This window comes from Syngnathus scovelli, chromosome 13 (assembly GCF_024217435.2).
Source record: "Syngnathus scovelli strain Florida chromosome 13, RoL_Ssco_1.2, whole genome shotgun sequence".
Lineage (NCBI taxonomy): Eukaryota > Metazoa > Chordata > Actinopteri > Syngnathiformes > Syngnathidae > Syngnathus > Syngnathus scovelli.
In genome coordinates this window covers 9,582,949-9,609,655 of record NC_090859.1, presented here as the reverse complement: position 1 = coordinate 9,609,655, position 26,707 = coordinate 9,582,949, and the positions used below count along the sequence as shown (strand labels likewise).

The 26,707-nt window shown below is 42.5% G+C and overlaps 5 protein-coding genes across 6 annotated transcripts; 1 reads left to right on the top strand and 4 right to left on the bottom strand.

The window, feature by feature from the left end:
* Nucleotides 1-264: 264 nt before the first annotated feature.
* On the bottom strand, nucleotides 265-6,615 carry LOC125980052 (inositol polyphosphate 5-phosphatase K). The gene is made up of 14 exons (XM_049739034.2): nucleotides 6,161-6,615; nucleotides 4,867-5,343; nucleotides 3,994-4,101; nucleotides 3,804-3,912; nucleotides 3,601-3,717; nucleotides 3,055-3,230; nucleotides 2,863-2,974; nucleotides 2,546-2,655; nucleotides 2,248-2,458; nucleotides 2,028-2,165; nucleotides 1,895-1,960; nucleotides 1,728-1,832; nucleotides 935-1,345; nucleotides 265-379 (listed from the first exon to the last, which is right to left on the bottom strand). Exons 2-14 carry the CDS (start codon nucleotides 5,337-5,339, stop codon nucleotides 302-304), a joined length of 2,214 nt encoding a protein of 737 aa, XP_049594991.1. The 5' UTR covers nucleotides 5,340-5,343; nucleotides 6,161-6,615; the 3' UTR covers nucleotides 265-301.
* An 801-nt stretch (nucleotides 6,616-7,416) lies between these two features.
* Nucleotides 7,417-9,557, top strand: LOC125980098 (tigger transposable element-derived protein 1). Its single transcript, XM_068652798.1, has 4 exons — nucleotides 7,417-7,505; nucleotides 7,585-7,686; nucleotides 7,950-9,085; nucleotides 9,213-9,557. Exon 3 carries the CDS (start codon nucleotides 7,958-7,960, stop codon nucleotides 8,933-8,935), a length of 978 nt encoding a protein of 325 aa, XP_068508899.1. The 5' UTR covers nucleotides 7,417-7,505; nucleotides 7,585-7,686; nucleotides 7,950-7,957; the 3' UTR covers nucleotides 8,936-9,085; nucleotides 9,213-9,557.
* A 166-nt stretch (nucleotides 9,558-9,723) lies between these two features.
* On the bottom strand, nucleotides 9,724-11,848 carry smtna (smoothelin a). Its single transcript, XM_049739211.2, has 7 exons — nucleotides 11,587-11,848; nucleotides 11,164-11,239; nucleotides 10,953-11,075; nucleotides 10,844-10,874; nucleotides 10,411-10,525; nucleotides 10,182-10,333; nucleotides 9,724-10,093 (listed from the first exon to the last, which is right to left on the bottom strand). Exons 1-7 carry the CDS (start codon nucleotides 11,677-11,679, stop codon nucleotides 9,946-9,948), a joined length of 738 nt encoding a protein of 245 aa, XP_049595168.1. The 5' UTR covers nucleotides 11,680-11,848; the 3' UTR covers nucleotides 9,724-9,945.
* Nucleotides 11,849-12,683: 835 nt separating this feature from the next.
* On the bottom strand, nucleotides 12,684-17,549 carry slc35e4 (solute carrier family 35 member E4). 2 transcript variants are annotated; one of them, XM_049739155.2, is made up of 3 exons: nucleotides 17,270-17,549; nucleotides 15,810-16,420; nucleotides 12,684-15,075 (listed from the first exon to the last, which is right to left on the bottom strand). In XM_049739155.2, the coding sequence occupies exons 2-3, from the start codon at nucleotides 16,399-16,401 to the stop codon at nucleotides 14,576-14,578; spliced, it is 1,092 nt and encodes a 363-aa protein (XP_049595112.1). In that variant the 5' UTR covers nucleotides 16,402-16,420; nucleotides 17,270-17,549; the 3' UTR covers nucleotides 12,684-14,575. The 2 variants fall into 2 exon arrangements, with proteins under 2 accessions (XP_049595112.1, XP_049595113.1); XM_049739156.1 differs by having other exon boundaries at nucleotides 17,448-17,544.
* A 438-nt stretch (nucleotides 17,550-17,987) lies between these two features.
* Nucleotides 17,988-26,562, bottom strand: osbp2a (oxysterol binding protein 2a). Its single transcript, XM_049739033.2, has 14 exons — nucleotides 25,927-26,562; nucleotides 25,343-25,548; nucleotides 22,221-22,474; nucleotides 21,945-22,113; nucleotides 21,712-21,820; nucleotides 21,573-21,639; nucleotides 21,362-21,499; nucleotides 21,030-21,275; nucleotides 20,787-20,907; nucleotides 20,363-20,466; nucleotides 20,168-20,263; nucleotides 19,911-20,095; nucleotides 19,605-19,825; nucleotides 17,988-19,378 (listed from the first exon to the last, which is right to left on the bottom strand). Exons 1-14 carry the CDS (start codon nucleotides 26,085-26,087, stop codon nucleotides 19,236-19,238), a joined length of 2,220 nt encoding a protein of 739 aa, XP_049594990.1. The 5' UTR covers nucleotides 26,088-26,562; the 3' UTR covers nucleotides 17,988-19,235.
* Nucleotides 26,563-26,707: the final 145 nt, after the last annotated feature.

The following is a 26,707-nucleotide window of genomic DNA, read 5'->3' as shown; positions in this document are numbered from 1 at the left end:
GCCATAAACGAGGGATTACTGTACACTAAAGACTCTTTTCAATTTATTTATTTTTCTTTGTGTCTATGTAGATTCCCCGCAAAAGTTGAATCGAAGCAATTGGATTTTTTTTTAAACTAAAAGTGCAAATATAGAAAATCATGCTATTTGGTGTTCATTTGTTGACACTCATGACAAACTGCTTCTATGTCAAGTCACAAGAGTATATATTTTTTTACTTTTTGCTTTTTCCCTTTACATGAACAGAACCAAAAAGACCTTGAAGCCTTTTCATATCACTCCTTTATTGATCCAGTGGGATTTATCTTGCCTGGCTTCTGTCTTTCTGCCTGTCTGGCTCAGCAATTACAAAGATAAGATAATCCAAATAGTCTCTCCTCTAAAAAAAGAAAAAACATCAGGATAAGCCCTCACATATCTCTGTCGATGTTCTTTTATAGATCTGTGGTGTCAGTAGCTTGTTTTCTGTCTGCTGTTGGTAACAACGATCTAAATTATAGACTCGCTTTTTGTCCTCTTTGCATCTGGTTTACACAACTTGTAAACAACGGGCCACATAATAGATTCACACCAACGAACAACAACTGACAGGCATGTTTGACATGTGGGTAGAAGCCAGAGTACCTGGAGAAAATTAGATTTGAGTAGAATGTTGCCTATGATACTCTCATGTTTGCAAAGGCAGACAGGCGAGAAAAATGCAAACAGATGTTGATTTGGCCTCACATTCAATGTGTGTGTCTCTACACATTGGAGCTAGTGAGTGTATAAAAGCACTTGTCAGTGGGATTTGACTCCCAGATAAACACAGTGTAAGATGCTTTGGAAATCGACATTGCAGGGTTGCACACATTACATAAATCCGTTTTCATATTTTCTATGAAGGGTTGTTTTTCCCTGCATGTCCAAGCTGTTTGAGTCCCGAGTGGCTTACCTGTGTGGGCCTATGCTCCCCTATTATGGCGGCAATCAGGGCCTCCGGCACCGTAACCCCGCTGCCCGGAGACACGGGGCTCCGGGGACTGAGCGGGCTGACGACCGGAGACGACAAAGAACCAGCGGAAAAAAGTCTTTCCTTTTTCGAGGTGCAACCAGGTGAACGGCTACCGGTTTCTTTGGGCAGGGGACACAGGCTGAGGCCCTGCAGGGAGGGGAGGGGATTGGAAGAGAGAGCCGGGACGGCGGGGCTGCGGCTGCGACGGTGGCGGCAGTGATGATGTTTGATGGGTTTCGGGCTCGGGCTGCGGGAGTTGGGAGCCAGCAGCACCAGGGTGCTGTCGTCTTCCGAGCTTATCTCGGAGCTGTCGGAGCGGTGTGCTGACGGGCTGTGGATTGGAAGCTTGATCTGTCCAGAATGAAAATGGTCTTTAATACACTAACGGCCTCTCACAATGCCAAAATAATGTGCCTGCCTATAAATTAAATTAAATCATCTCTTCTAAGCTTTCCGATTCTGTGAGCTGGTCCACTCCTTAGCTAGCAAACTTGCTGTTTAATATAATTAAAAAGTGTGGACCTAATTTTTTCTCCAGCATTAAGTTAATTGAAAAAATGACCAAAATTCGGCATGGGTATTGATAGGAATATTTGGCTGGAAAATTGTGAGAACAAACTTGAAATATGCAAATTTGGTGGTTTGTCCAAACTACAGCCTGAGGGTCATTTGCGGCCTGAAAAACACCTAAAAACCGACCTTAAGAAATTGTAGTAAAACAAATCAACTATACCTGGATGTTTGTCAACACTCCAACAATGCTGTTCATATTATTACTGTAGAAGCCAAGGATGTATTCACAATCATCTCTTGGCAAGTCCTCTTCTGAAAAAGACACCTGAAAGGGGCAGGAAAGAAATCATCCCTGATCCCAGAGTTACAAAAAAAGATGTGGCTCACCTGTCCTGAATGTTCCCCTTTGGCCCACACATACGCTTGATAATCTTTGTAGTGTCTGAATCCAACCTGTTGGCCGACAAAATGACGACACGGGCAATCAAATGAAAATGCAAAATGGTGCTTCTTACTCTACCTTGTATATTGCTACCCAGTCCCACGAGCTGCGATGATAATTAGACGCAAATGTGAACTTGACTGTGGCATCAGAGACTTTGAACCACTCCTTGTTGGCCTGCATCTCCACCAGAGGCATGTCCACCCTGAATGGGAACTGCGACATAGACGCGTGTACTCAAACAGTACTCTCCAAAAAAACAATATGGCTGCCATCTTCAAATATGTCAGGTACTTACATGGAGGGAAAACATGGCCGACACGGGCTTGTGATCACTGATGGTGAAGGCCATATGGTTCTTGTACGCGTGCTGCGTCACTTTGGTCGCACCACCCAACCAGGAGGTCAGACCTCTCTGAAGTGCCGCATTGTGGGTCGGAACCGGGGAGCCGGTGCGGCGGAGGCGCCAGAGGATCCGATCGGTCCACGCGGGCTTCCTCTTTTTAGCGCTGAACCACATGTGGAAACATTTAAAACGGTGGTTAGCTGAAATGAAAGGGTAAAGTTCTGATTCATACAAACGATGAAAGGCGGACCTTGTGTCGTAGGTGTGTGTGCCCACATCAAACTTATACGTAGGTGGGAATTTTAGCGGCCCCTCCAAGAAACCTTCCAGGATGGGTTCTGTGCTTTTTGCCATGTTGAGCTGACCAAAAGATAATAAAAATATCACATCAGGTTATCAAGGCTACTTTACTGCCATCTGCTGTTTTAAACAGTTCCTACAAAAAAAGGCTGTTTAATTTCTCTCCCAGTAAAGTTTATTGGTGAATTTAAAACAACCACATAACTTTTAATGTCCGCTAGCTTAATGCTAACACATGAAGGGAAATCTTATATTGATGATGCTCACCTGATCTCGCTCCCACAGCATAGGGAGTTTATTGCTATCAATTGCACATTTCACCACATGGATGTCGTAGTCTTCAATCCGGAAATTCAAATCCCCGAACCAAAACACGACGCTAAGAAAGCACAAAATATGATGTCATATTCCACCATTTATTTTTGCATATTTGAAAATAGATGATGCACGCAAACCCACTCGTGATCCAGCACCCCGGTGGCAGTTCCTCCTTCAAACTGCTGCTGCTGCAGGATGCTTTCAAAGTCCTCCATCCTCTGCTCCAGGTTCCTCATGTGAGCGGGCAGGTGGCAGTTGAGAAAGCACACGGGGTGTCCAAACAAGGTCATCCTTGCACTCACGCCACCTTTGTTACCCTGCAGGTGGCGCCACAGAGCAGAAACGTAGTGAATAGCAGCAAAAGCGCCAACAAATCCTTAAAATTCTCAAATGTCATGTTTGGAATTCATTCTATTTAGAATAATTTTCTGCCATTTTTGCGCTCTTATTTTGAAAGCGGCGAGCCAGACGCCTGCTGCAGCACTGACCTCAAAAAGAAGGAGACTGCAGCATCACGCTAGTGTGACGCCGACATCAACACTGAAGGTCACGCACGCTCTGACATAGCCACACTTACACACGCGAACACCTGCTGGCGTGCTCCACCTTATAATTAATCGTACTGACGCTCCCCACGCGACGGCAAATTGAGTAAAGTCATAAATCCAAGAGCAGCGCGACACGTACCCAACATCCGCCCAGGCCTGTGCGGGTGCTCTGTGTCTGCACGCCTCGGAGGAACGGAAGATGGACGAATTTGGAGAAGACCAGCAAGAGCACGCCCTGCATCCGTTGGGACGCCACCTACAGATAAAGTCACACACAATATAGATTTTTTTTTTCCATTGTATAAAATAGATTACATATAGAGAAGAGCTGATGTGACCAACCAGGACATATCCAAAGGGACTGAGCGTGTCCATGAGGAGCTCACTCCACTGGTCTGAGAAAAGAGCATCCTTTAGCCGCTTGTTGATCATGGAGTTCACTTCCTGGAGCCTGTTCGGTGAGAAAAAAAAAAGGTCATCTATGGAGGGAGAGATGAGCGAGTGGGCACCTTGGCACAGTCCTCCCACTTACCCAATGACAAACATGTCAACACTCCCATCTGACACATTGGGTCCAAACAGAGCGCTGACATCATCCGGTGGGACGGCCGAGCCCACGTTCCATGTGGCGATGTAGACTCTGTGAAAAGAGCGCACGCGCCTTGTTAGCTTTCAGTCATGTGTAAGCTTGAGCTCTTAGTGTGGCTGGATCGAGAGCGAGGGTAAACGTGATTAATCCCTCTTTTTACCTCAGTGATGGAAAAAAGTGTTCTCTGTGCATGTCTTACATAACACAAATCCAGAAAAGACAGTACTTCTCAGACCTGGCCCTTATGCTATCTAATCCATCCACTACTATCATGTTGCTAAGTAATATATAGTATATTGTAGCAGCCATTATCAAAGTTTTAGGCCCCTCTGTTGTTGTTCTCCCTCTAAAGCAAGGTGCACGGCATTAAAACGCTCTGCTTCTGTTTATGGGCAAGCGAGCCGATGGGAAGACTGCCAAGTGGATTTTATGCAGCTTCATCACTTTCTCAGCAAAAAGCTTTTAGAGAAAAGAGCCGCTATGATTCATATGGTGCCTTTGGGCGCATAGTAGCTTGCTTACTGCTGCTGCATTCAAACACAACACGGAGCCTTGTACAAACAATGGCTAGACAGACTACTTAATAGTAGGGATGCGAAAATAAGGATTCAAATTTTCTTCATGAACTAGTTGTATTTTTAACTTGTCTAGAAGTACACTAATTTGCCATTTCTTAAACCCCCTTTATTTAAACCAACAGTGCCATCTAGAGGATTCGTAAAATACAACAACTGGTTCATGAAGCAATTTTGAAGCTTCATTTTTTCTTCATTACTTAACACACGTGTCAATAGAGATATCAACTGATAGTCTCACCTGAAGTCATCGTTGTCACCACTGGACTTGTCACTCTGCGCTTGTGTTGTATTGCCAGCTGGTGGTGGACTGAGACTAGATTTGGGGCTCAGGGAGTTCTGTGGACTACGAGGAGACACCAAGGACTCTGACGGGGAACTGGGCAGAACTTTGGCACTTTGAGGTGCTGGGATGCAAACCGGCATCAAATCTATATCCTTAGGAGGAACCATGATGGGTCTAGGAGGAGGTTTAGTCCCGAGGGCGGTGGGTCTCGGTCGGCTTATGTTGGTCAGCGCCACAGGAGCCGACCCGTATTTGTTTTGTGTTAAGTCTCTCGCTGCAGGAGGGTTTTGTGTAAGGTGGTTGTCCTGCGCAATCTCAGGTGGCCCTCGAGGTGGACCTAGACCTGGTCTGGTTTGTGCACAGGGTCCAGGCTGCATTTTGTGACCATGAAGGAGTGCCTTGGATGGGTTCTGCCTTGTGTGATTCATCGGCCTGCACAAAACAACAATCAAACACTGAGAAACACCAAGAGTTGTCTTTCTGGTTTTAATTGTGCAGTAAAGGAGAAATTGCATTGAGCGCAAGTTCTACAAGGTCCTTTGAATGACACCACAGCTGCTGCCCCATTTTCACACACACAACTATTAAACGAGAAAAATCTACTTGCTGCTTCACTAATAATGAGACAAATATAATCTGGTCACATTTAACAACATTTTCTTTACTGGTCAGCCTATTTGGGTTCCAGGGAAGTCTACACTAGCTGACCTTTATTCGCAACACCTAAAGCTTTTGTTGATTCCAAACATAGAACCATAAAACTCTGAGACAAAGGTGCTAACCAAAAGTCAGAGCGTACTGCCTTGTCGTGTCCAATTTTCTTATTTTTTTTAATATGACGCCACCAACCTATTCCCCAGACATCCTCTGATGATGCCATCATGAGTCTGCAAATGGAGGTTGAGGAATTAAGTTTGGACCTCTATCTTGTTCCCAAGCAATGTTAATTAGAGCCTGACCTCCTTTTGAATGGCAATGGAGGACAAATGCATTGAGGTTGAGCTCAGACAGTTCAAAAGGGAAAAACTCACCGCTACCATCACCCTACAACCACCACCACTCTTTTGTTTACTAGAACATCATTTAAATTATTCATAACATTCAAATTAGCATCCAGAAAGACTCAAATCCATCATCAACATAGCACTATTGTCACTGCAAAGGCAGACTTTTAAATATAGCTTCAAATAGATTCTCATGACAGAGTGATGTTGAAATTGAAACAAAAATATTGATATATATGTCCTACCTTTTTTCAAGGTGAAGCTCCGAGTGCTGCTCATAAATTCCTTATGGAAGGACGGAGGATCGGACCGGAGAGAGCAAGAGACAGGTGGTGTTGGTGGTACGCGGGCCACCCGGACAGTTGGCGGTCACGTGATATTATGCATGTTGAGTGATGGTGGTGGTGATGATGGGGGAGGATTGAAGATGATCCGACTTAACATTGCACCGTGCAGCTGGACACAGCATCCTGCGCGTCATCCCAACCTTGCTCCACCTCTCTCGCTCCATACTCTCCTATGACGCATGCATCTCATATTCAGGAGAGATCTTCATCCTTGCACAAAATATCCTTTAATCTTGCATATTTAGTATGGAGAAAATGTAACTGATAGTAAAATGAAACGGTATGTCAATATTCTACAAATAACATATATGTATTTAAACGATGCAGTAATGGCTGCCGTTAATCAAACATGAATCTTCGCATTGATTGAATTGAACCTTCTCGCTTACTGTACGCATTCAGTACACGGGGGGCGTGTGTGTTTAATAAATAAGATGCAATCTTGTAGAAACATGTTTTAGAAATACGGTTTTAATTTCATTAATTTTTTGTCTTTACGGTGTTATGTGTGTGACAAAAAAATAAGATTTGTGTCTCATGGTATTTTCGTTTTGGAAATAAAAAAATGAAAATTATAAGACTTTTATTTTCTCTTTATACACAACAAATGAGTAAATTAAGCTGATATCAATTTTAGTACTTCTATATTAAAATGAAAATCAGTTTTAATGGCTGCTTCTAAGTGTTACACTTCGTGTACAGTTAATTTGTGACATACAGTAAATATAAATAACATATTTATTATTTTTGTCTGAGGTTACAGAAAGACTAAAAAATATTAGTAACCAGCATCAATATGACGCGATGGCGTTTCCAGTTATATTCTACACTAACAAGTGACGTCTGCGTCGTAACGGACATATACAGTCATTAATAAGTCATTGTGTTAAAACGAATGTCGCTCAGTGAATTTGCGTGTGAGAATACGTCACGCGGCACTGCAGTGTACAAAACGATTGAGCAAACAAATATTTTTCTTTATCCGCAACTGTTTTAATTAGATTTTCGTTTATGTGTAGGATGTGCAAATGGTTTTCATAAACTATATCATGATTAAACTACAGCGTTAGCGTAGGGTAGTGATAAAGAGTACGATGTGTTACGTACAAGTTACGTCGATGTCGTAGGAACGTAACTCCGAACTAGTTTTCATATCGGCTTCGCGGAACTTATCGAAGGGTACAGTACACGTTTTACGTTACATTGTCGCGCGGCGGACGACCCAAACCAATCAAGAGTAAACGTAAGCGAATTATTATACAGTATTATTGGATATAAATGTTTTTTCATGCAACTATTCACTGTAAGTATGACTACAAAAGCGTCGACTGTGGTTAAAGACAGACTGCAAGCTGCAGAAACAGAAAGTGGCGTAAAAAACGTCACCCGACACTTGGCTCAAGAAAAAACAACAAGAGGTAAAAGTAAGGAATTGGTATTTTCGTTTGTAGCGGTATTATTTGTGCATAATTATATCCCCGAAGTTCCTTTATTACATGCTAGTTACTGCATGACATAGCGTAGGTTATGTTGTATTAAGTTACGTCAGTGTCGTAGCAATGAACTCGGAATACGTAGTCGCGTTGTGACTCAGGAGCAAGTTACGGGCCTCACTTTCCGCCATTCGCCATTTTGGTGTGCTGTGCGTGCATAAATACTTTTTTTCCCTTCTGTATTGACTTTCTAGCCGTCGTCATGCCTCGCAAGGGCAAGGTAGGATCATCCGACGAGCGCCCTTCGAAGAAAAGGAAAGCCATCACCATGGAGGTGAAGTTAGACATCGTAAAGCGATCGAAACGGGGAGAAACGCCGACGAACATCGGGCGCGTTCTCGACTTAAGCCGCTCTACCGTAGCGACTATCATTAAGGATCAAGATCGCATCTTGGAACACGTGAAGGCATCTCCGCACATGAAGTCGACCATAATAAGCAAACAGTACAGCGGGCTAATGATGGAGATGGAAAGACAACTCGTGATTTGGCTGGATGATCGGCACCAGCAGCGTCTCCCCGTGAGCCTCGTATTGGTCCAACAAGAGGCGAAGCGTCTATACGAGACGCTAAAAAGTCAAAAAGGGGAAGGCAGTGAGGAGAAATCATTCGTGGCTAGTCGAGGTTGGTTTATGCGATTTAAAGCTCGCGCTAATTTGCGTAACCTCCGAGTGGAAGGTGAACCAGCCAATAATGAGAACGAAGCAGGGCGTGATTTCCCCACTGCCTTGGCGGAGACAATTAGGGAAGGGGTGAATAAGTGTTGTGCTCAACAAGTACTGGGTGAGGGTTTGTTCTCGAATCCCCCGTTAATCAATAAGATGGAGACAGAACCGAGCCAAAACGCGGGAGAGGACACACTGACTCCAAAGTTCACATGCAAGAGCTTGGCAGCAGGTTTTTTACTGATAGAAGAAGGCTTGTTAAAGTTCAAGGCGGAGGACACCGACACGGCGAGATACGCAAGGGTCTTCAAGGGGGTCATGGATAACCTAAGGTGTTACAAGGACATTTGGGAGAAGGAGAAGAAGGTCTCCTTCCAGTCAAACCTGGAGCGGTTCTTCAAGATGGTAGAGAGGCCCACACCGGATCCCACACTGGATCCTGTTCTGGATCCCGAACCCTCGACGTCGACTGCTTCGTCACCTCCCGTGGCCTCTTCATCTCCTACGAAAAAGTGAAGAGGCTTGAAACAGTACCTGTACTCGCCACCTGATCTGGTTCTTCACCTCCACCAGTGTCTTCTTCGCCATCTCTACCTCCTGTGATCTCTACAGCAAGCTCCTCCCCTCTCCTAGCTCACAGTGTTCATGCTATCAGCAGGAGTAAAGGTGAGGAATTCAATTGAATTTATGGCCTCAGAACTTTTCACGTTTGACTTATTTAGCCATTTGAAAGACACAAGTTAACTTATTACTGCTTGCAATAATTGCTTTTCATTTTTCATTCACTGAGGAGGTCTGGAGAGGCTTGCGTGACCTCAGATGACGCTGCGGCAGGAAACCCCCACGGCAGAGAAGTCAATCTCACGGTGAAGACGACAACTTCTTTGTTGGCAGTCCAGCTAAAGGATATCAAACCATGCACCAATTATCCTCATCTGTGAAACTTCAGCCTCATGAAAGGAGGACACAACCACTCCTGAATTATCGCAGCAGCAGGATCGGGCTGACCAACCTCAAACACAATTATCAACGTGGCGACCGACAACAAAGAACACAAATAGACACACAAACTGCAAAGCCCATGTTGTTATTAGACAATTTTGGTAGGAATAAATACTTTGTTGTGTCGCTGACGCAATAGACGAGTGAGTGTGTTGATTCCTGCATCCACCCAACGAGCACCTCGGAACTCCACAAAGGGATTTATTAGTCAATTGAAGAGTAGAATGAGTTTTGCTGATCCGGCTACAAAGTATCAGTGACAGAATTCAATGATGTCATTAATTGAATACCTCTTCTGACAGTCTCAATCCAAAGTGCACTTTATTGTGTTTGTAAAATCAGACTTTGCATTCTCATATCTCATTCTGACTGGGTGTACCTAATGAAGTGGCTTGGTGTACCTAAAGAAATGCCTTTCCATTTAAAACGAGTATGAATATGTCAGTGCAGATCTTTTTTTTTTTTTTTTTTTTTTTTAAAGGACCTAGTGTGACTTGACTTTGCTAATGTCCATTAGACAGACACTAAGCCCGCTTTTTAGTTTTGACCAGGCCTTTTTCCACCAGGCAGCGATAGAACTCTTGAATGTACGTGTAAATGCACTTCCAGTCGGGCTCCTTCATCCGGACCAAGTCTTCAGGGTCCAGCAGTGGGGGGCAGCCGGCCAGTCTCCTGCAGACGGAGGAGGAGCATCAACGTTAGAGTCAAAGAGCAACACGGACATTCACACAACATGGCGACACAAAGAAGAAGTACTAACTCTGCGGTGCTGAACGCCAGTTGGAAGTTGTCTCTGGGCTTGTTAGGGTTCAGGGTGGAATACTCAAATGCATCTGGGAAGAAGCGGTGCACCAAAGCGCAGAAAGCTATTCCGTCCTTCCAGCTGGAAGAGAAATTGTGGATGTCCACCCCCTAAAAGAGCGAAGACAGTTGCTATGAGAAAAGACAGCAGAGCAAATCACAGCAAAGGACGGCGGAGACATGATGACCTCATATGGTTGCGTTTTGGCTTTGCACCAGTCCAGAAGCATCTGCTTGACGTTTTTTGCATTGGGTGCTGCAGACGGGGCGCATTTCTGGGTGGCTTGAGCAAAACTCACTTTACTAAGGAGAAGAGTACACATTTGGTAGTTTTTAACTGGATTGTGTTTGCTGCCCCAGAAGTGATTTTCATGTTTACTCCAATTATGACTTTATCACCAATCTACATTAAAAGACTTGCATGCAAATCCGGGTTTTGTCCCGAGGACTCCCTGGATGCACAAGAAATAATACCTGACCTCAACTAAACATAATTTATGACATTTAATTTATGCATTTATGACTCTCACATTCATATTAGTGAGAAAAAAAATCCTATTTAATTTGAAATAAATTGCTATAAATAAATACTTCACCTTAATAATAGACATAAAGACTCACCTGCCTGCTGCCATGGAGGAGGCTGGTCGACCTAATGGGGAAAAAAAAAAGCATCAAATGAATGTTGCAAAATTTGTGCAATGTATTAATATTATGAGAGCATCATCACTGTTTGTTGCAGGCTGCTGGTTGACGGGTGCCCTCGCTGCACCCCCACCCGGCGTGCCACCTTTGCTCAATCCCTGCTGCTTTAAGTCTCGCTGCCGGGACCCTCGCTCCTGCTCACGCTTGTCTGATGAGGAGTTTCGGCTGTTACATGATGTTTGAAGTGGGGGGGACACGTTTCACACTCACGCTACACCTCCCAGAGTTGAGCTCACCTCGCTTCTTCTTCAGCAGGTCCCTCAACGCAGCACGGATGAGTCGCCGCTCTTCAAATTCTGAAGCATTGTCCAGCTAAAAAAAAAAAAAAAAAACACACACAAACTTTCACTGAATAACTGTCCAATGTGATGAGTGACTGAAGGGGTTAAAATGATGCTCAATTTTAATGTGTAATATGTTTTTTGGGTTTATTATTGTAGTCAGTCTATTTGAGAAATGTTTCTAATAATTATTCCGTTACATAAGAGGCGCATGATATTAGAAATGCTTCAAGGATGACGCAAACCAGTTCTACATCAATCTACAAGCACAACATATTCACAATATGACCATTTTTGTCCAGGCAGCATTTTTCGTAGAGCTCTAGTATCGAACGAGGGTGTGCCTAATATTATGGCCTATACTAGAAGATAGCTCACCATCTTGTTGAGAACATCCTCATCTTCAATAGCAGCAAGTTGCTCGCTGGTCACGCTCGCACTTGGTCCGTGTTCTTGAGGCATGGGCTCCATCACTGATTATAATGTTCTAATGGTTGAAAGAAATGACTCGGGGAATACGAGGAGGACATTCCCCGGCCCTTGTTAGTATGAAGAATGTAAACTGAGAGGAAACATGCAGAAGTGACTCTCGGCGTCACTGCAGCGACTGGCCCAGTGTTTGGAAAAACACGTACAAATATAGTAATGTAGCAGAGAGAGAGCGGGAATCAGATAAGGCCAGGGAAAGCCCTAATAAAGCAATGGGTGCAAGGATAATGACATTAGAGCATGTCAACTCCATGCAGGAGACTCTCACCTGTTCTCTTCAGGGGTCATTCGTTCATCGCTTCCGTCTCATTTCAGCATTGCTTACATTTTTGGAAGGAGGCTACTTACAGAAGTAAGGAGGAGAAGCACATCAGTCATCTTTCTCTGGATCCTCCCTGTCAAAACAGCTGAATTTCTTTTAGCATATAGATTAAAAAAAAGCTTATAACTATAAATATGCAATTAATATGAATAATTTGTGCATTATACATCACTTATCTCGCTAGTTACCCGGCGATTTAACAGGTTTGAATGTGATTGGGTAATTCTGAACACACACTAATCCCCGTTTATGAGGGTGTGTACACTTATGCAACCAGATGATCATAATATTCAATTTTATTCTCCCCTCAAATATACATACATATATAGTGTTGCTCCTATTAAAGAGGCAAACACTTTTCAATGTTAAGAAAATGTCTGGTTATCGTGAAAATATTTTGTTGGGATTCAAACGTTGGCGGTAAAATCAGACAAAAAAACATTTGCAGTTTTTGTTTTTATTTTTGAGGCATCATCTCCAGAATAAAGCGCTCATTTGGGTCACTAGTCTAATCTGGTAGTTTTAGTAGTACAATAAAAAAAATCTTGATTAAATTTGCTACAGGCCTAGAAAATCTGAATTGGTTAAGTCTTCAACACTGGTGAACTTAGTGTAACACAAACGGACAAAAAAGGTGCAACAAAAAAGTTATACAATTCAAAAGTAAGTTCTTGTACCAGTCCGTTTATTTCTATTAAAGAGACAGCAGTGTTTGTATGATTCCCCACCACACATACATTTGCCTTCAAGCAAAATGGCAAACATCTCTTCCATAGAATGTCTCAATAAGGCCTGATGCAAATTGTCGACTCGCCATTTTGGACAATAAAAATACATCATGTAAATCATAATAAAACAACAAATACATCCAACCAGCAGCTGTGAACCTAATCAGTGCACTAGTGTTCACTGCCAAAGATGAACATGCGTTTCGCTCGTAACATGTCAGTTCTACTTTTATTTTTTCGGTGGCGTGCAACAAAAGCTGCTTGAGGTAACTCGATCAACCCAATATTGAACAGTGCCATCTGGAGGGAAAAAAAAAAAGTGGTTCATGAAGCAATTTTGAAGCTTCCTTTTCCCATCTCAACTAAATTACTGAAATAAATTGTTTTTCCACCACAAAATTGGCTTTGGTGTCCCTCAGGTGTGTAACCAATTTGACACAGCAGTGCAATGAACAAAAGTAAACATTTCGCTTGCTCGCATGGCACCCGACAACACGAACACTGACGTTTGTGCAAGACATTTCAAAGCCAGTGACTGGTCCTAATGTTCAAAAATAAATATATTTAGATATATATATATATTTTTAAATAAGAGGGTGGAGGGAAATTTGTCATCAAATGATAGTAAACAATATTTAAAGAAGCATTGTCATCGTCCAGCAGAAGTCCAAATATTAAAACAATGTCTTCTGCAGTAATTCAAGGCTGCAAGATGGAAGCATCTTCTTTTTGATTGGCATGTTTTAGGGCACAGGAACTGAGCTAATTTTGATTCTTCCTCACAAATTAACCTATCTTTGTTCTTGGTAGAGTTCCAATAGTTTTTTTTCCTGAAATATAAAACATCTGCCTCAGCTAAATGAAGTTTGAGAACCACTACTTCCGGGAATGTGTGGTTCTATTTTTTTTAATGGTGGCAAAATAACTTTAATCTGCTCTGTATTATTCTGATGACGAAACACATGCTTCTTGTGGCAATTTACAAAAGCTGCCAAAATTCTAGCCCCACATTAAGAAAAAAAAAGTCAGGAGGTCATGTAACAGTACCATCATACATAGTGTCGCTTCAAACGTCACAGTGCAGTCTAGGTGACACGTCATGTAACCCTGGCGAGGTATCCAAACAGTCTAAGTGTGCTTACACACCACCTGTGGGTGGCGGACATGTCGGAGTGATATTCGAAGGAGAAGGTAGGAGAGGTAACGATGCAAGATTAATAAAAGAAAAAAAAAAAAGGTCAATGCTTCTGGTCTCCACAAGACAGAAGAATTGGCACAGTGAAGAGGACGGTTGAGTACAGCAACCCCCCCCACCGAACCAGATTTTTTTTTTAACCCATCATTAGTAAATTTTTGCAGCTGCATTGTGTCATATATTTGACACACGCTTGTAAATAATGTAAATCGATTTACTGTAGAAGCAATCTAATGGACACAGATATTAAGGCGCATGCGTCTGTGTGTCAAAGTACAATCAAGTGACTCTGGCATAAAAAAAAAAAAAAAAACGCCATCATGCCACCAGGATAACTTTAAAATTCTTAATAAAGGCAACTATTAACTTTTTTTGTTGACTAACGGTAGGGCTTGGTTGGGCTCGAGGGGGATTCCTGTACTTTGGCACATCATCATCAGCGAGACTCACCTTATAAGGTCCGCAACTAAAAGGGGAAAAATAAATTCGCAATAAAAAAATCACTAGTCTAAACGCGGCATTCTGATTAATATTGTATTTGTAAAATATGAATTAGGCAGAATATCGCATTTAGACTAGTGGGGTGCACATAGAATGTATTATTGTTAAGAACATTTTTGTTTTGACTTCAGTTCAGTCTGTCTTGTGCTCTTTATCTTGCTCTGTTCTTTGCTGGCATCTCATTTCAGGGGTATCCATTTTGTTCTCACCTTGTGAATCCGTCGCTTTGGCTCTTCGCGTGTCCATGTAGCTGATAATGAACTCAGAGTTCTGATAGATGAGCATGCCGGACAGTGTGAGGACGACGCCGGCGCAGCTCAGGGAGGACAGTTCGCTGCCGAAGAGAAGCTGAGAGAGCAGGAGGTTGCCCACCACGCTCAGGTTACCCAGGATGTGGAGTGTGACGGCGGACGTGAGCGTGATGACGCAGCTGCTGGCTAGGTTGTACATGACCGAACCCAGGCAGCTGAGCAGGATGAAGACCCATAGGCGCCGGTCGTAGTGCAGCGGCGACTCGAGCAAGGCCCAGTTCTCCAGCGCCAGGGCCGCCACGGCCAGGATGAGGAAGCTGGGGATGGACATCAGGTAGAGCAGGAACACAGAGTTGATCTTCTCCTCCTGGAGAAGGTTGCCTAAGGGGAAATGATCTTGTTCAGACATGCAATCCACACAATGGAGTCAGGAAAAATAGAAGTTTGTCATGTCAGCTTTGCCCAACTATGAGTGGGGAATCTATAAAAATCATGTAATTAGTTAGAGGCACTTATCGACTCACAAGAGAAACATACTCAAGTTGAGCCTGCGGCAATCATTTCTTCTACTCACAAAAAAGAAGATGGGATTGGAACATTGGGTACATTCAATGAGGGTGCGGTCCACATGACATTCATTCCACAGTGGAATGTGTCTCAACTCTACCACTTCGCTGCTGGAACTTTTTGGAAAAATCTCGTTATAGCTCAAAAGCTGCACCACAGTAGGCCAATGTGTGTAATTTTGTGTGTAGTAGAGTTATACAAGGAAATTTGTAAGTTACACACTGTAAAAGGACAGAAAAAGACATAAAAAACCGTGTTTCTACTTCCTTCCCAAAGTTAGCCCCGATTAGAAGCCTTAAATTTGAAATTCTGACACTAAAATTAATGAATTAATATATTTTTTATTTTAGTATTTAGAATGACTTGATATGAAATGATACATTTAACTATAGAAATTAGTTCTATTTACTAGTAGGGGTAATTTTATTACTTACACAACATCAATTCACTAATTATTTATTCAGATATATTAATTTCGGAAATTGAAAAAACAACAACATTTGAGTTAACTAAATTGAGCAACCTGAGACAGATGAAAGGTGACTTACTCTGTTGAATGGACTTGACACCCCTGAACATGGTGGCTGCGATGACAAACAGGCAGCCGGTCTGGTCGTACTGGACCTCCCCCATGATGCTGAAGGAGGCCCCTAGGCAGATGGGCATCATGGCCGTGTATTTGAGGATGTGATGCTGCTTGCCCAAGATCAGAGTGGAGATGGCCAGCGTGAAGAGCGGCGTGGTAGTGTAGATCATTTGCGCAAAAGACAGCTGCACATAGTTCAGCCCCATGTTGCCGAAGGCGATGCTGGCGCAAAACGTAAGACTCAGCAGGAAGACTTTACATTTAGCCCCCGGGGTCAAGTCCTGATCTGTCGCCCCCGTGTGGTTGATCACCCGGAGTTTCATCAAGCCGTAGTCCACCACGATGGCCGTAAGCATGTGCAGAGCGGACAGCAGCAGGGGGTACCTGAAGTTGTACACGGCAAAGATCCATTTGTTGAGGCTGGAGATGGTGGTGCCGGTCACCAGCCAAATAATAACAGCAGAGAGAAGATGGAGCATCTCTGCTGGGGGTCTCCTCCTGGTTCCCGGCTGCGTGCTCGCCTCGTACTTTGAGAAGCCATCGGCGTGGATCATGATGAGAACATCCTGCTCACTGTTGAGGAAACACAGACACCACACATTAAGGGCGAAAAAGTATAGGTATTTGATTTTTAATAATTAATCTGACATGGAAAGCCATTCATTTACTGCCACCAATGACGGGCGTGGAAGAGCGCCTCGCCCAGCTTGTCTGACAAGCTTTGGATTTTTAATTCTCTCCTTCCCAAAGTATATGCAAGGCTTCTATATTCTCTTGAATGCTGAGACTCTTCTTCTGGCAGGCCCATAACAAAAACTCAGACGCTTGAGGGCCAAAATGTTTTAATTAAATCATGGTATATATGTTAAAACATCTGGGAAATGTTTAAGTTTTTTTTTTTCTGAAAGAACTGGGAAAGAATGTTGACATTTTTTGCTGCACTCGCCTCCTCTGACCACGTGCTTCTATTTTGATGACGTAGCCTGCTGCCTAACAACGAATGGACTGCATTGCTTCCTACAAAACTACACACGGGAGCACTAATGGAGTGCTCAGGTTTCAAAATTGCTTCCCGACCTGACCAAACTGCCCGTGACACACCAGAGCGGAAAAAAACGGGGATGACGTAATGGCAGGAATGACCGTATACACTTCAAAGTAGAAACTTCAAGAATCATCAGTGATCTATTTAAATAGCAGCTCGTGTTTATTAACCATCATAGCTTGCAGAAGTCTTCCAGAATATTATTTGTAAGGTCACTAAATATGAGCTCGCTTTTAAGCGTAAAATAGCTAACAGCGAACCCTTTAATACCACGATAAATTGCACCGTTTTAAATTAATGTCGTAATATTGAACACCACGTGTTAAACGCTTAATATGTAAAAAGACAACAGTAATTTGTTGACAATAAACGCTTACCTTATTTGACCTTTACAAGGAGCCGGGCTCCTCACTCGTGTTGTGATGCTAACGTTAGCTCGTGGCTAGTTAGAGGTCTACCAAAAACAGTTTCACCTTTTACTTCCGGGTTCGTGATGTTGTCTACACTATAGTTTGCGTTCAAGCGCGTTTTCCCAAAAGCATGTATAAGATTTACCGCTTCTTGTTATATCTTTCGACGAGCGCATTGAGTGACCGCTGGAAACCATTGCAGATTCACTGCAACAAGGCGGACTCAAAAAACGTCGATTGCGTCGCGTGTTTTGATTTTTTTTTTTTTTTCCTTAAAGGGCCAGTGCAGAGTCGAAGAGGTCAAAGGCAAAGCTAGTCATGGGGGCTTCGCATTGCGGCAGCAAAAATTTTCAATATTAATGTTTATAATCACCTAGAAAAGTGGCAACTTTAGAAATGTCTACTATTTCCCAAAGTAGTATGATAACTGGGGGAAAATAACTCCATCATCAAGTTAAGAGGCATTTTCTCTCAGACATATACAGATATTTGATATAAGAGATGAAAGGGTTTGTTTGTGATGTCAAAAGAATAACATAACTTGAATCTTCAAAGAACCTATAACGTTTGGAGTCATCGTGTTCATTTTCAACTTGAATATTTACTACAAAATTATTTAGTGTAGAACTATATTTATATTGCATTAATACAGTTTTTAAACATACGCCAGCGTGGACAGCAAACATCGTCTCAGCGATAGCTTTGTGTTTTTATTTGAGTAAGAAAAAAAAAGGTAACATTTTGAAGGTCGTCGGGCACAAATGGTGAGTTCACATGTTCCAGTAAGAGTCCACTCAAGGTTGGGTGAAAGATATTCACACTTTTTAAACAGGTGCTCAAATCTAAATCCCCCCTAATAAAACATCCATTGGTACAGTCCACGTAGTGTGTCAAAAGCTTGATATTTGGGTAACTTGCAGGTAAACTTCACTGTTGTGCTTTATCTGAACTAAAAAATCATATGAATAAATATTCATATGGTTTAGATTATAATCTAACCTGACATATGATATTTACAGTATAATTTGTTTACAGCCATGTTAGGGATATTCAAGTAAATATGGAAACTTTTACAGTAATTCTGAATGACATGATTCTACTTCTATGTTTCCTATAGACAGGCAAAAGTCAACCAGTGACTCATATTTGTACAATAAACAGATTATTCGTATTATTATTATTTTTAAATTGTCCTTACTAGAGCGGAGCTGCGCATGAAGCCTTCAGTATTTGTCTTGCTTTTCTAGCCCATTTAGTTTCTTAATGCAATAGGATTTTTTATGGATAAATTAGCATTCAGAATAAATTATATGTTTTTGTGCATTATAAAACACAATTTGCTAATCTGCCTGAGTTTTTTCTCAAGTAACAGGGCAGTTAACTTATTGCAGACAACTCTAAACAGTAATTACAATAGTGAAACCAGTGCTATAACTATCATTTCTAATAGGTCCAACAAGGCCCCCATTTGTTGCTGTCTAACTCCAAATTTTCTAGACTCAATCAATTATACATATGCATAATTTCATTAAAACTGCAATTCCCTTTCACTTTATCGTCTACTGTATTTAAAAAACAGATTGTATACATCTCATGATGGATGATGACTGTTCTCCAGGAACAATGATGATGTCATTTTACTCGTTCATTCCGTTTTAAAATGGAAAAGTAAAATTAATTTACAACCTAGCAATAGCTAATATCGTTTCCAAAGCATTTACTTGCCAAGCAGCTTAGTCCCATTCAGGCAGCACCAGAATGTAACAATGGAAACGAAGCAGGGTCCATTAAAGGCCTGAAGTCCCTTGTCAAAAGAAGCAAGCATCAATAAGTGTGTCTTTCCAGTTTTGAGAACAACAAACCTGTTTTGGGCCAGATATGATCTGACCGTAGACAGGAGTCCATGATGTCTAAGTGACAGCTTCCATTTGCGCTAAAAGATTTCGGGGCACATGCTCCAGTCCTGCCTCTCTTTGGCCTCCCAGTAGCCTCCCCTGTAGATGTAGCTGCTTTCTCTTGTTGTTTCATCTGTTCTCTTCTCGAACCAAAGCGGCTGGTACACTTCCACTTCTTGCCCTGCACACACGCCATATGTTAGGACTAACTGATATTGCATCAAATTAATTGGTAAGTCTCCAACCACACCATTTCGACTAAACTATTTGCAAATATTTAACAGAAGCAATGCTAATGTGCTAATGCTAAGCACTTAAAATGACACTCTGACCATGCTACAGCACAAATTGTACAATTAAATTGTGGTACAACAAACTGTCTCAAACGGTATATTTAAAGGACTTGCCTTCCTCGATGGCCTGCATGCTTTGGACCTCTCTCCTCTTCCTCTCTAGCCTCTGACACTCCTCAAGACGCTGCTTCTGCGTGTTGGCTTCATCCCACAAGCCGGCCTCCATCAGCCGCTGGTCCGGACGCATGCGGCTGTCAGTGGGCGCTACCCCCTCCTCTGGCTCATTCAAAGTCAAAGCCAAGGCGGAGAAATAATGCATGTTCTCTGAATTGTCCCTGAGGAACCAAAAGGGAAGATGAAGTGAGAGATGGCACATTTGGTATTTGCAGAGAAGGTGCTAAGGATTTTGTAAAGGCGTACGGGAGAGGGTATTTCTTCCACAGTAGCTTTGGCTGAAGAGTCTGATAAACAGTTTTTTGTTTGCCTTCCGAGCCACCGCTTCCTTGACTGCTATCCACTATTTTGGCACTTTCCATCTTTTCATCCCACGTTCCTGATAGGATGTAACGCGCTGTGCCCTCACAGTCCTCCACCATGCCCGTCACCTGGAAAATAAAACAGTTCCAGCTCTGCGTGTGTTTGCAAGTCTCACCAGACAGAACACAGGGCTGTCGTACTTTACGGGGGACGTCTCTGGAGAAGTAGCTGTAGGGCGAGAACTTGAGATGGCAGGTATCCTTGGTGGTGATGTTTACAACGTCGATGTCACCAGACTGTCAGGAACAAGAACAAAAAAATCTTTGACTTACTCATGAATGGCTTCAACTTAATGAACAATTTACTGGATGCTTACAAAATGAGGGAAACCCAACCTGATCAATCCAGAGTTTCCCCACAATGATATTGTGAACTGTTGAGGTCACTTTGCTCCACACGTAGTGGTTCCCGCTTGAGTGGAACTGCAGGTGAATCTTCCCTATTTTGGATGGAAGGACACTGAGGTATACCATGAACAAATATATATATGTGTAGCCACAATTTAGAATACTTATTAATGGTACTAGATCAGCAGGATGCTTAGTTCACATTTCTTACCAATAGATGGCAGTAATGCACTTGAAAATTTCGTATTGAATAATACTCATCGGTACGGTTGTATTATTATTATTTTTATTTAATCCTTATAATTCCTTTCCTCCAATTGTATTTTTTTAAAGGTAAATTTAGTTTCATTCACGGCTCATATCGGGCTTTGTGGTGGAAGGCATAAAAGCTCACGCTGCTTTGTCTTCTTACCAAGTGGCACGACAGAGATGTACTTCCCACGGAACTTGCTGTCAATAGTGATGTGTTGCCATAGGGTCCATCCTCGCTGTGAGGTCACGTGGTGGGCAGCAGCTGGTGGGTGATGACTCACCTGGAAGTACACCAAACAGGGTGATGATAAGTAACTCCCTATTTTATAAAACTTAAAATTGATCCTTGTTGATTTCTCCCTAAAATATATCATGTTTGTATAATTTGGGGACTTCAACCCACCTGCTCACAGATGGAGCGGTAGCCGTATTCCTGCAGCCGGTCAAGCTCATAGGTCTCCCCAAGTAGAGGGTTGAAGGGTTTGGATGTACGATAGGTGGTGGTAGAGTAGGAGGAGACGGAGAAGGCAGACACCAGGCACATCTGCTCCAAGGAGTCGCCGCAGCGAGCCGCCCGGTCCAGCAATTCGCTGTATTCCACATCCTCGGTCAGACGCTGCAGCATCGAGAGCGGCTCGTTGAAGTTGACCTGCCAACAATCGGCGAGACAGAAGGAATGCCATCGAGTCAAATAGAATTCCATTGGTGGTTTGAAATCTTTGGCGGCGCATTTACAGGCATGGGAATCTTAGATAAGTCTTTGCCAATACAGTTCTTCATGATGCTCCACAGGTTGAGGGAGTAATTTGGTTTGTCTGGAATACGGCTGCGTCTTGTTCTGCGTAGCTGCATGTGGTTCGAGTCTGAGGTGTCCTGAAAAAGAAATGGTAACAAGAGAATGCAATTTGTTTGTTTCCGTGTGCCGAAGATGAAGTAAGCCACCTACATTCTCATTTAAGGTCCAGTCACTGGGGACTCCACCACTCATCATACTCTGACTACTCCCTGAGCGCCTGAGAGAAAGAATTGTCTTGGTGAAGAACGACAGAAAGACAAATGAATTTAGCACAGGCACAAAATTTCACCTGTGTTTGGTTTCCGCATTCACCGTTATGAATGAAGGCGCGTCCTCCATGGCGTCAAAGAATTCATCATTCTCGTCACTCCCGTCCACCTCGCATGATCTCTGCACACCTGCACACAGCATGTTATTTCTTTATGGATATTAGTGAGTGTATACTAAAGAACAGAAGGACCATCTGAAACAATCATCACAAAAAAGCGGCTTCCACTTTTTGGATTTCATTGTGTCTCTCACCTGTGTACGAGGTGGGCTTCTCCCTCCAGGCCGTCTCCAGGCTGTTGTGCTGTTTGGCTAGCTGCTCAATAGTGGTCTCCAGATAGTGACGCTGCTCTTGCTCATGCTGCAGGGTTTTCTGCCACCTCCTATTTTGAGACTGCGCTACATCCACAAAGTCACGACAAGCCTGAGGTGAGAACACAACAGAGAACTTAGATGACCCCCACCCCCGCCCGACTCCAGCCCGGGGAAGAGAGCAACAGATAATGAGGAAGGCTGCAGGCTCACACTCACATTGATCATAGCATTGGAGGTGATGCGGAAGAGGGCGGCTCGCTCGTTAACCGTCTTCAGTTTGTCTGCGCCGTTGACGCACCCGCGGGGATCCTCAAATTCACTGAGGGAACGCTGAAGGGCGGCGCCATGCTTTCCGATCAGCTCATTACAGGTGCTTAGATCATCCAGCTTACTGGCCAATGTCTTCAACGTGCCTTGGTTTAGAACTCGAGCGTCATGCGGGCCAGGACTTTCTTCATCTCCTGAGTCATCTGCTCACAGATCACAAAAAGCAACACATTCATTCATTTTCTACAGTTTTTGTACTTGATCCTATGCCAGTTGATTTATGCCCAACCAAAAGGGGTCAACCCCAATTATTTTTATTTTACAATATGCTTTATGTGTCCCAAATAGTCTAAACACAGCATTCTGATTAATATTGCGTTTTTGGAATATGAGTTTGGCAGTAAAATTCACCCGTTTTTTTATGCATCTCAGTGGGCGGCCATTTTGCTAAGTACTGTCGACTGAAAATGACATCACAGCAGGTCTAAGGTCCCAACCAATCAAAGGGCACCAGTTTTCTGAAGCTGAACCATGATTGGTTGTAACCTAAGTGGTAACTGTGATGTCATTTTCAGTCGACAGCAAGTGGAAAAATGGTCGCCCCCTGAGATGGATAAAAACAGGTGGAAACATTACACAGAACATATTACAAAGAAAATGTTTGGGTTGACTTCTTTAAGTGGTGAGCTCATGGAGGAAACCAACTGTAACAACAAAATGGAAAAGCATTTAATTGTTCTGCCTGTCACTATCTGTCATTGGCATAATTAGATGACCAACAATATATTTGTAGTATAATGTACTTTTGGAGAAATTAAGTGAAATTTGGTCTCCCGCTACAACCCGAAATGATATTTCACTGCACCCTAGTTGTTTGCTTGAGATGAAGCTAACGGGACAAGGCGCATGGATGAAAACACTCCACCGCCCATCCCAGACACTCCATCCTTTTACATGAGGGGGAAGCTGTGAATCAAGACGGTTGCCCTGGAAACATAAGCCTGTGCAATCAGGAGGCTTGGCTATTTTTAGAAATGGGGGGCAATGACGCAGTCCAATTTGCCGCCACCCTTTCTTTCTCTGAGACTCTCCATCAGTCACAGAGATTTTAAAAGCAGGGCAGGACATGTGGGCTGGACTCACTCAGTGGTGACCTAGTCGGAGACAAACTATTCTTTATCAAAAGGCTTGAATAAGGACAAAACACATGAATAAAATAAAAGGGGGAATGTTATAAGGCAAATGTTGAAAACCCCCTTCGAATGCCTGGAGTTGATTTATGACCCATATAGAGCAGGGGGGAAAAAATAATCTCGTATGGTTTATGGTGGAGTGGACATATAATACATATGATTAAAAGGTATAAGTGCTTTGGAGAGTTGGAGATGCTTCTGGGTGTCATTGGTGACTCACGAACGCAAACACACCCACAATTAATAGCGAGAGCATTACTATGGACACGTGTGGGAGGACAAACTCAAAGTTGGACTCTCAACAAGCTGAAGGTTTCCTGCAGCGTAACCACAGTGCGGTTAGCATATCTTCAATCTCTAATCTAAGTCTTTTTTGGCCTTGTTGCCTATGTATTAAATGCACAGTATATACATATTTTTATTTTTACATTATTACTCTCTTTAACGCTGAATTTCCTTTTTGAAGGACACAAAATAGCCTCATTCTCTTTTGTTGTATTATATTCGATTTACTATTAAGGGAGTTTTATTGATGCTAAAATGGCCAGAGTAAGTGGGAACATTAAAGTACCTATTGTGTAATCAATACAAAAGTACATGCATCTAATAACCCCAAATCAAATACTACTAAAATATCAAAGCAAAATATTCATGTTAAAAATGAATCAAAATAATATACATTGAGGAACTCATGCAAAAAATCTCCAACTTTAAATAAATGACGTGTTTGCTAATTACTGTATCCAAATGTCTGAGTGCAAACAAAAAGCAGCAATTCCACATGCATGAAAAGACTCACAGATGCTACAGCTTCTATTTTAAAGCCTTAATCTTTTCCGAACAGTAAGCAGCAATTAACTGGTTACTTACAAGGTGACTTTCAATGGGGAGTCTGCACTCATCCCGCCTTATTGCCAGCTTGAGTGCTGAACAATATTCTGAATGAAAATCTTCCTGCTCTCTCTCTCATTTTTTTTTTGCCTCTTGCGCTTCCAGAAGGGGAGGTGGAGCTTAAAGCAAGGTCATTCATTCATTCATCCCTGCTGTCGTCATAGTGGTCCAAACCAGAGAGGGGGAGAGGAGGCGCATGTGCGAGAGAGTGTACGTCATCGTACCACTCACACTGCGGTAGGATATTAAATTAATTTTATAATAGGACATTACATGTCAGGATCAAACATCCCATAAAAAAGTAATAACGTTAGGTGGCCTTGTGGATGACAGGATGATGTGTTTCTATGTATTGCTCCTCGCCCTTGACAGGTCCTTCTTGGACAACACTGCCCTCTTGTGTCCACACCCAGAATGCCTGCAGGCCGTTTGGGTTCACATTGTGGCTAAAAATCAGAGGAAGATTTTTCATAACATCTTGCAATAGTCTGCTATCTAAAAACTAAAGAGTCTAATAGCCTCCCCATTTTTTTTGTATAGTTTTCAGTCTTATTTGTATTGGGTAAAGGTGATTAATATATGACCTATTTGTGAAACTATAATGAAATAATATGAATATTTGTTTTCATACTGTCATTTTCAGGATGTTGAACTTGCTTTTCTGCTTGTTGAGAGATAAAAAAAAATGATCAACACCTATTTGAAACTCTCGCATCTTATCAATTAAGTGACGATATTGGAAAGAAATGCCAATTTCCTCCCCCTGAGCAAAAAAACAGAACATAGACTTTGGTTCCTTTAATATTTCAGTAAATAGAGCTGTTCTACACTCATCAACTTAAATTGAGCTGGCATCATGTCAAGCTATTTTGCATAGGGTAGGTGGTGCAGATGGTGGAGGGATAATACTCTAGTTGTCTAATCCATATGCATTAAACAACATTATCAAGGCATTTAAATATGACGTAGACTCACTGTAAGCCTTACCAGAGTGATGTATGAGAGCGTTGGCGTTGATTTTGGCCTGCTGCAGGGTGGATAACCAGTGCTGACACTCTGCTTCAGAGGTGGCCTTCAGGTGATAGCTCCGCCCTCCGTTGGTTATCAGCAAGTGGCACGCGTCGCCGAGCTCGATTTGAGCGGCCGCCAGGGGAATGGTTCCTCTGCAGGTGTGGCCCATCTCTGCCTGGGTTCTGAAGGATGAACAAAATAATACATTTAAAATATACATGAAATAAGCTCCAGCACATTTGCGACCATTGTGAAGATAAAGTGGTCGTCTAATGGATAGATGATTATTTTTTTTCTCCCAAGGTATTCAAACTTCCTCTCACATTACAAAACCTCTATCAATCTATCTTTGTTCATAATGCTCACCTTTGTTCCTTGCACAATCTTAGAAGTATTACAAAATATGTTTCAGATGCATATTTCAAATAAACTATTTAAATGGCTTATATCTACATAACTATTTAATTTAGATATCCATTCTCTAAATAAAATAAGTAGTTTAGGACATCAAAGTCCAGGGGAATGTTGACCTTCACACAGTCCCGTTACTTTTACGGTACCTGTAATAGGACAGCAGGCCGTTGCTGAGGACGAACCATCGCCTCTGGTATCCCTTCAAGTAGTTGGTCCATTTAAACAACCAGCCCTTGTGTGTGTCCAGACGCGGCAGTTGCATCCCCGGGAGATTCGGGGAGGGCAAACTCCTCACCAGCTCATCCATGCAGCTCCTCGGAGCAAAACGCCCTAACCTTCCCCGTCCAGATGAGCCCAGCTGTGCGGCGAAGCTAACCGGATGCTAACCGCAGCTAGCCTGCAGCTGGAAGTCCGGCACGAACTGTCAAAGAACACGCCCGCTGCCAACCACGTCCCCCAAGGAGGGGATAATTATCTAACACTAGTTGTGAACATACGACAGAAACTTTCATAAATGTCCGATGTGGACGTGGACACGGCTTTCTGCTAACCACTTTGACGATGTAATCAAGAGCTCACGACGTTGCCATATAATGATGGCAGCAGGTGCATGGAAAACACATTTAAAGAGGATAAAAAGAAAGTGTCGAAGAATATTAAAAATATGAAATTGTCAGGCTTATTTGAATTAAAATGGGACGAAATATACTCATGATTAATTTAAAAAGCACCTTTTCAAATGTAAACTTTAAAAGTCGGGATAGTAGATCGTCATGGAAATGATGCGAGGTTGTTTGCGACAGCGTTGTCGGAATACGGTATGGATATAACGCATAAAAAATATTAAATTAAAATAAAAACTATTACAATTAACTGATTTTTGACACATCACTTTATCTGCTTCTGTTCTTGTAAAGGTAAAAAATT

Bases quoted from the DNA above. Each gene is read 5' to 3' on its own strand.
- LOC125980052 (XM_049739034.2), bottom strand. From the start codon at position 5,339: ATGAATCACACAAGGCAGAACCCATCCAAGGCACTCCTTCATGGTCAC. The intron at 2,166-2,247 runs GTAAGTACCTGA...TCTATGTCGCAG, and splicing joins CGGCCATGTTTTCCCTCCAT to TTCCCATTCAGGGTGGACAT. The intron at 1,833-1,894 runs GTGAGCCACATC...TGCCCCTTTCAG, and splicing joins AAGGGGAACATTCAGGACAG to GTGTCTTTTTCAGAAGAGGA.
- LOC125980098 (XM_068652798.1), top strand. From the start codon at position 7,958: ATGCCTCGCAAGGGCAAGGTAGGATCATCCGACGAGCGCCCTTCGAAG.
- smtna (XM_049739211.2), bottom strand. From the start codon at position 11,679: ATGGAGCCCATGCCTCAAGAACACGGACCAAGTGCGAGCGTGACCAGC. The intron at 11,240-11,586 runs GTGAGCTATCTT...TTTTTTTTTTAG, and splicing joins AGGATGTTCTCAACAAGATG to CTGGACAATGCTTCAGAATT. The intron at 11,076-11,163 runs GTGAGCTCAACT...ACTCCTCATCAG, and splicing joins CCTGCTGAAGAAGAAGCGAG to ACAAGCGTGAGCAGGAGCGA.
- slc35e4 (XM_049739155.2), bottom strand. From the start codon at position 16,401: ATGATCCACGCCGATGGCTTCTCAAAGTACGAGGCGAGCACGCAGCCG. The intron at 15,076-15,809 runs GTAAGTCACCTT...ATTTCCCCTTAG, and splicing joins TGTCAAGTCCATTCAACAGA to GCAACCTTCTCCAGGAGGAG.
- osbp2a (XM_049739033.2), bottom strand. From the start codon at position 26,087: ATGGATGAGCTGGTGAGGAGTTTGCCCTCCCCGAATCTCCCGGGGATG. The intron at 21,640-21,711 runs GTGAAATTTTGT...TCTTTCTCTCAG, and splicing joins AATGCGGAAACCAAACACAG to GCGCTCAGGGAGTAGTCAGA. The intron at 19,826-19,910 runs GTACGCCTTTAC...TTGGTTCCTCAG, and splicing joins TGGAAGAAATACCCTCTCCC to GGACAATTCAGAGAACATGC.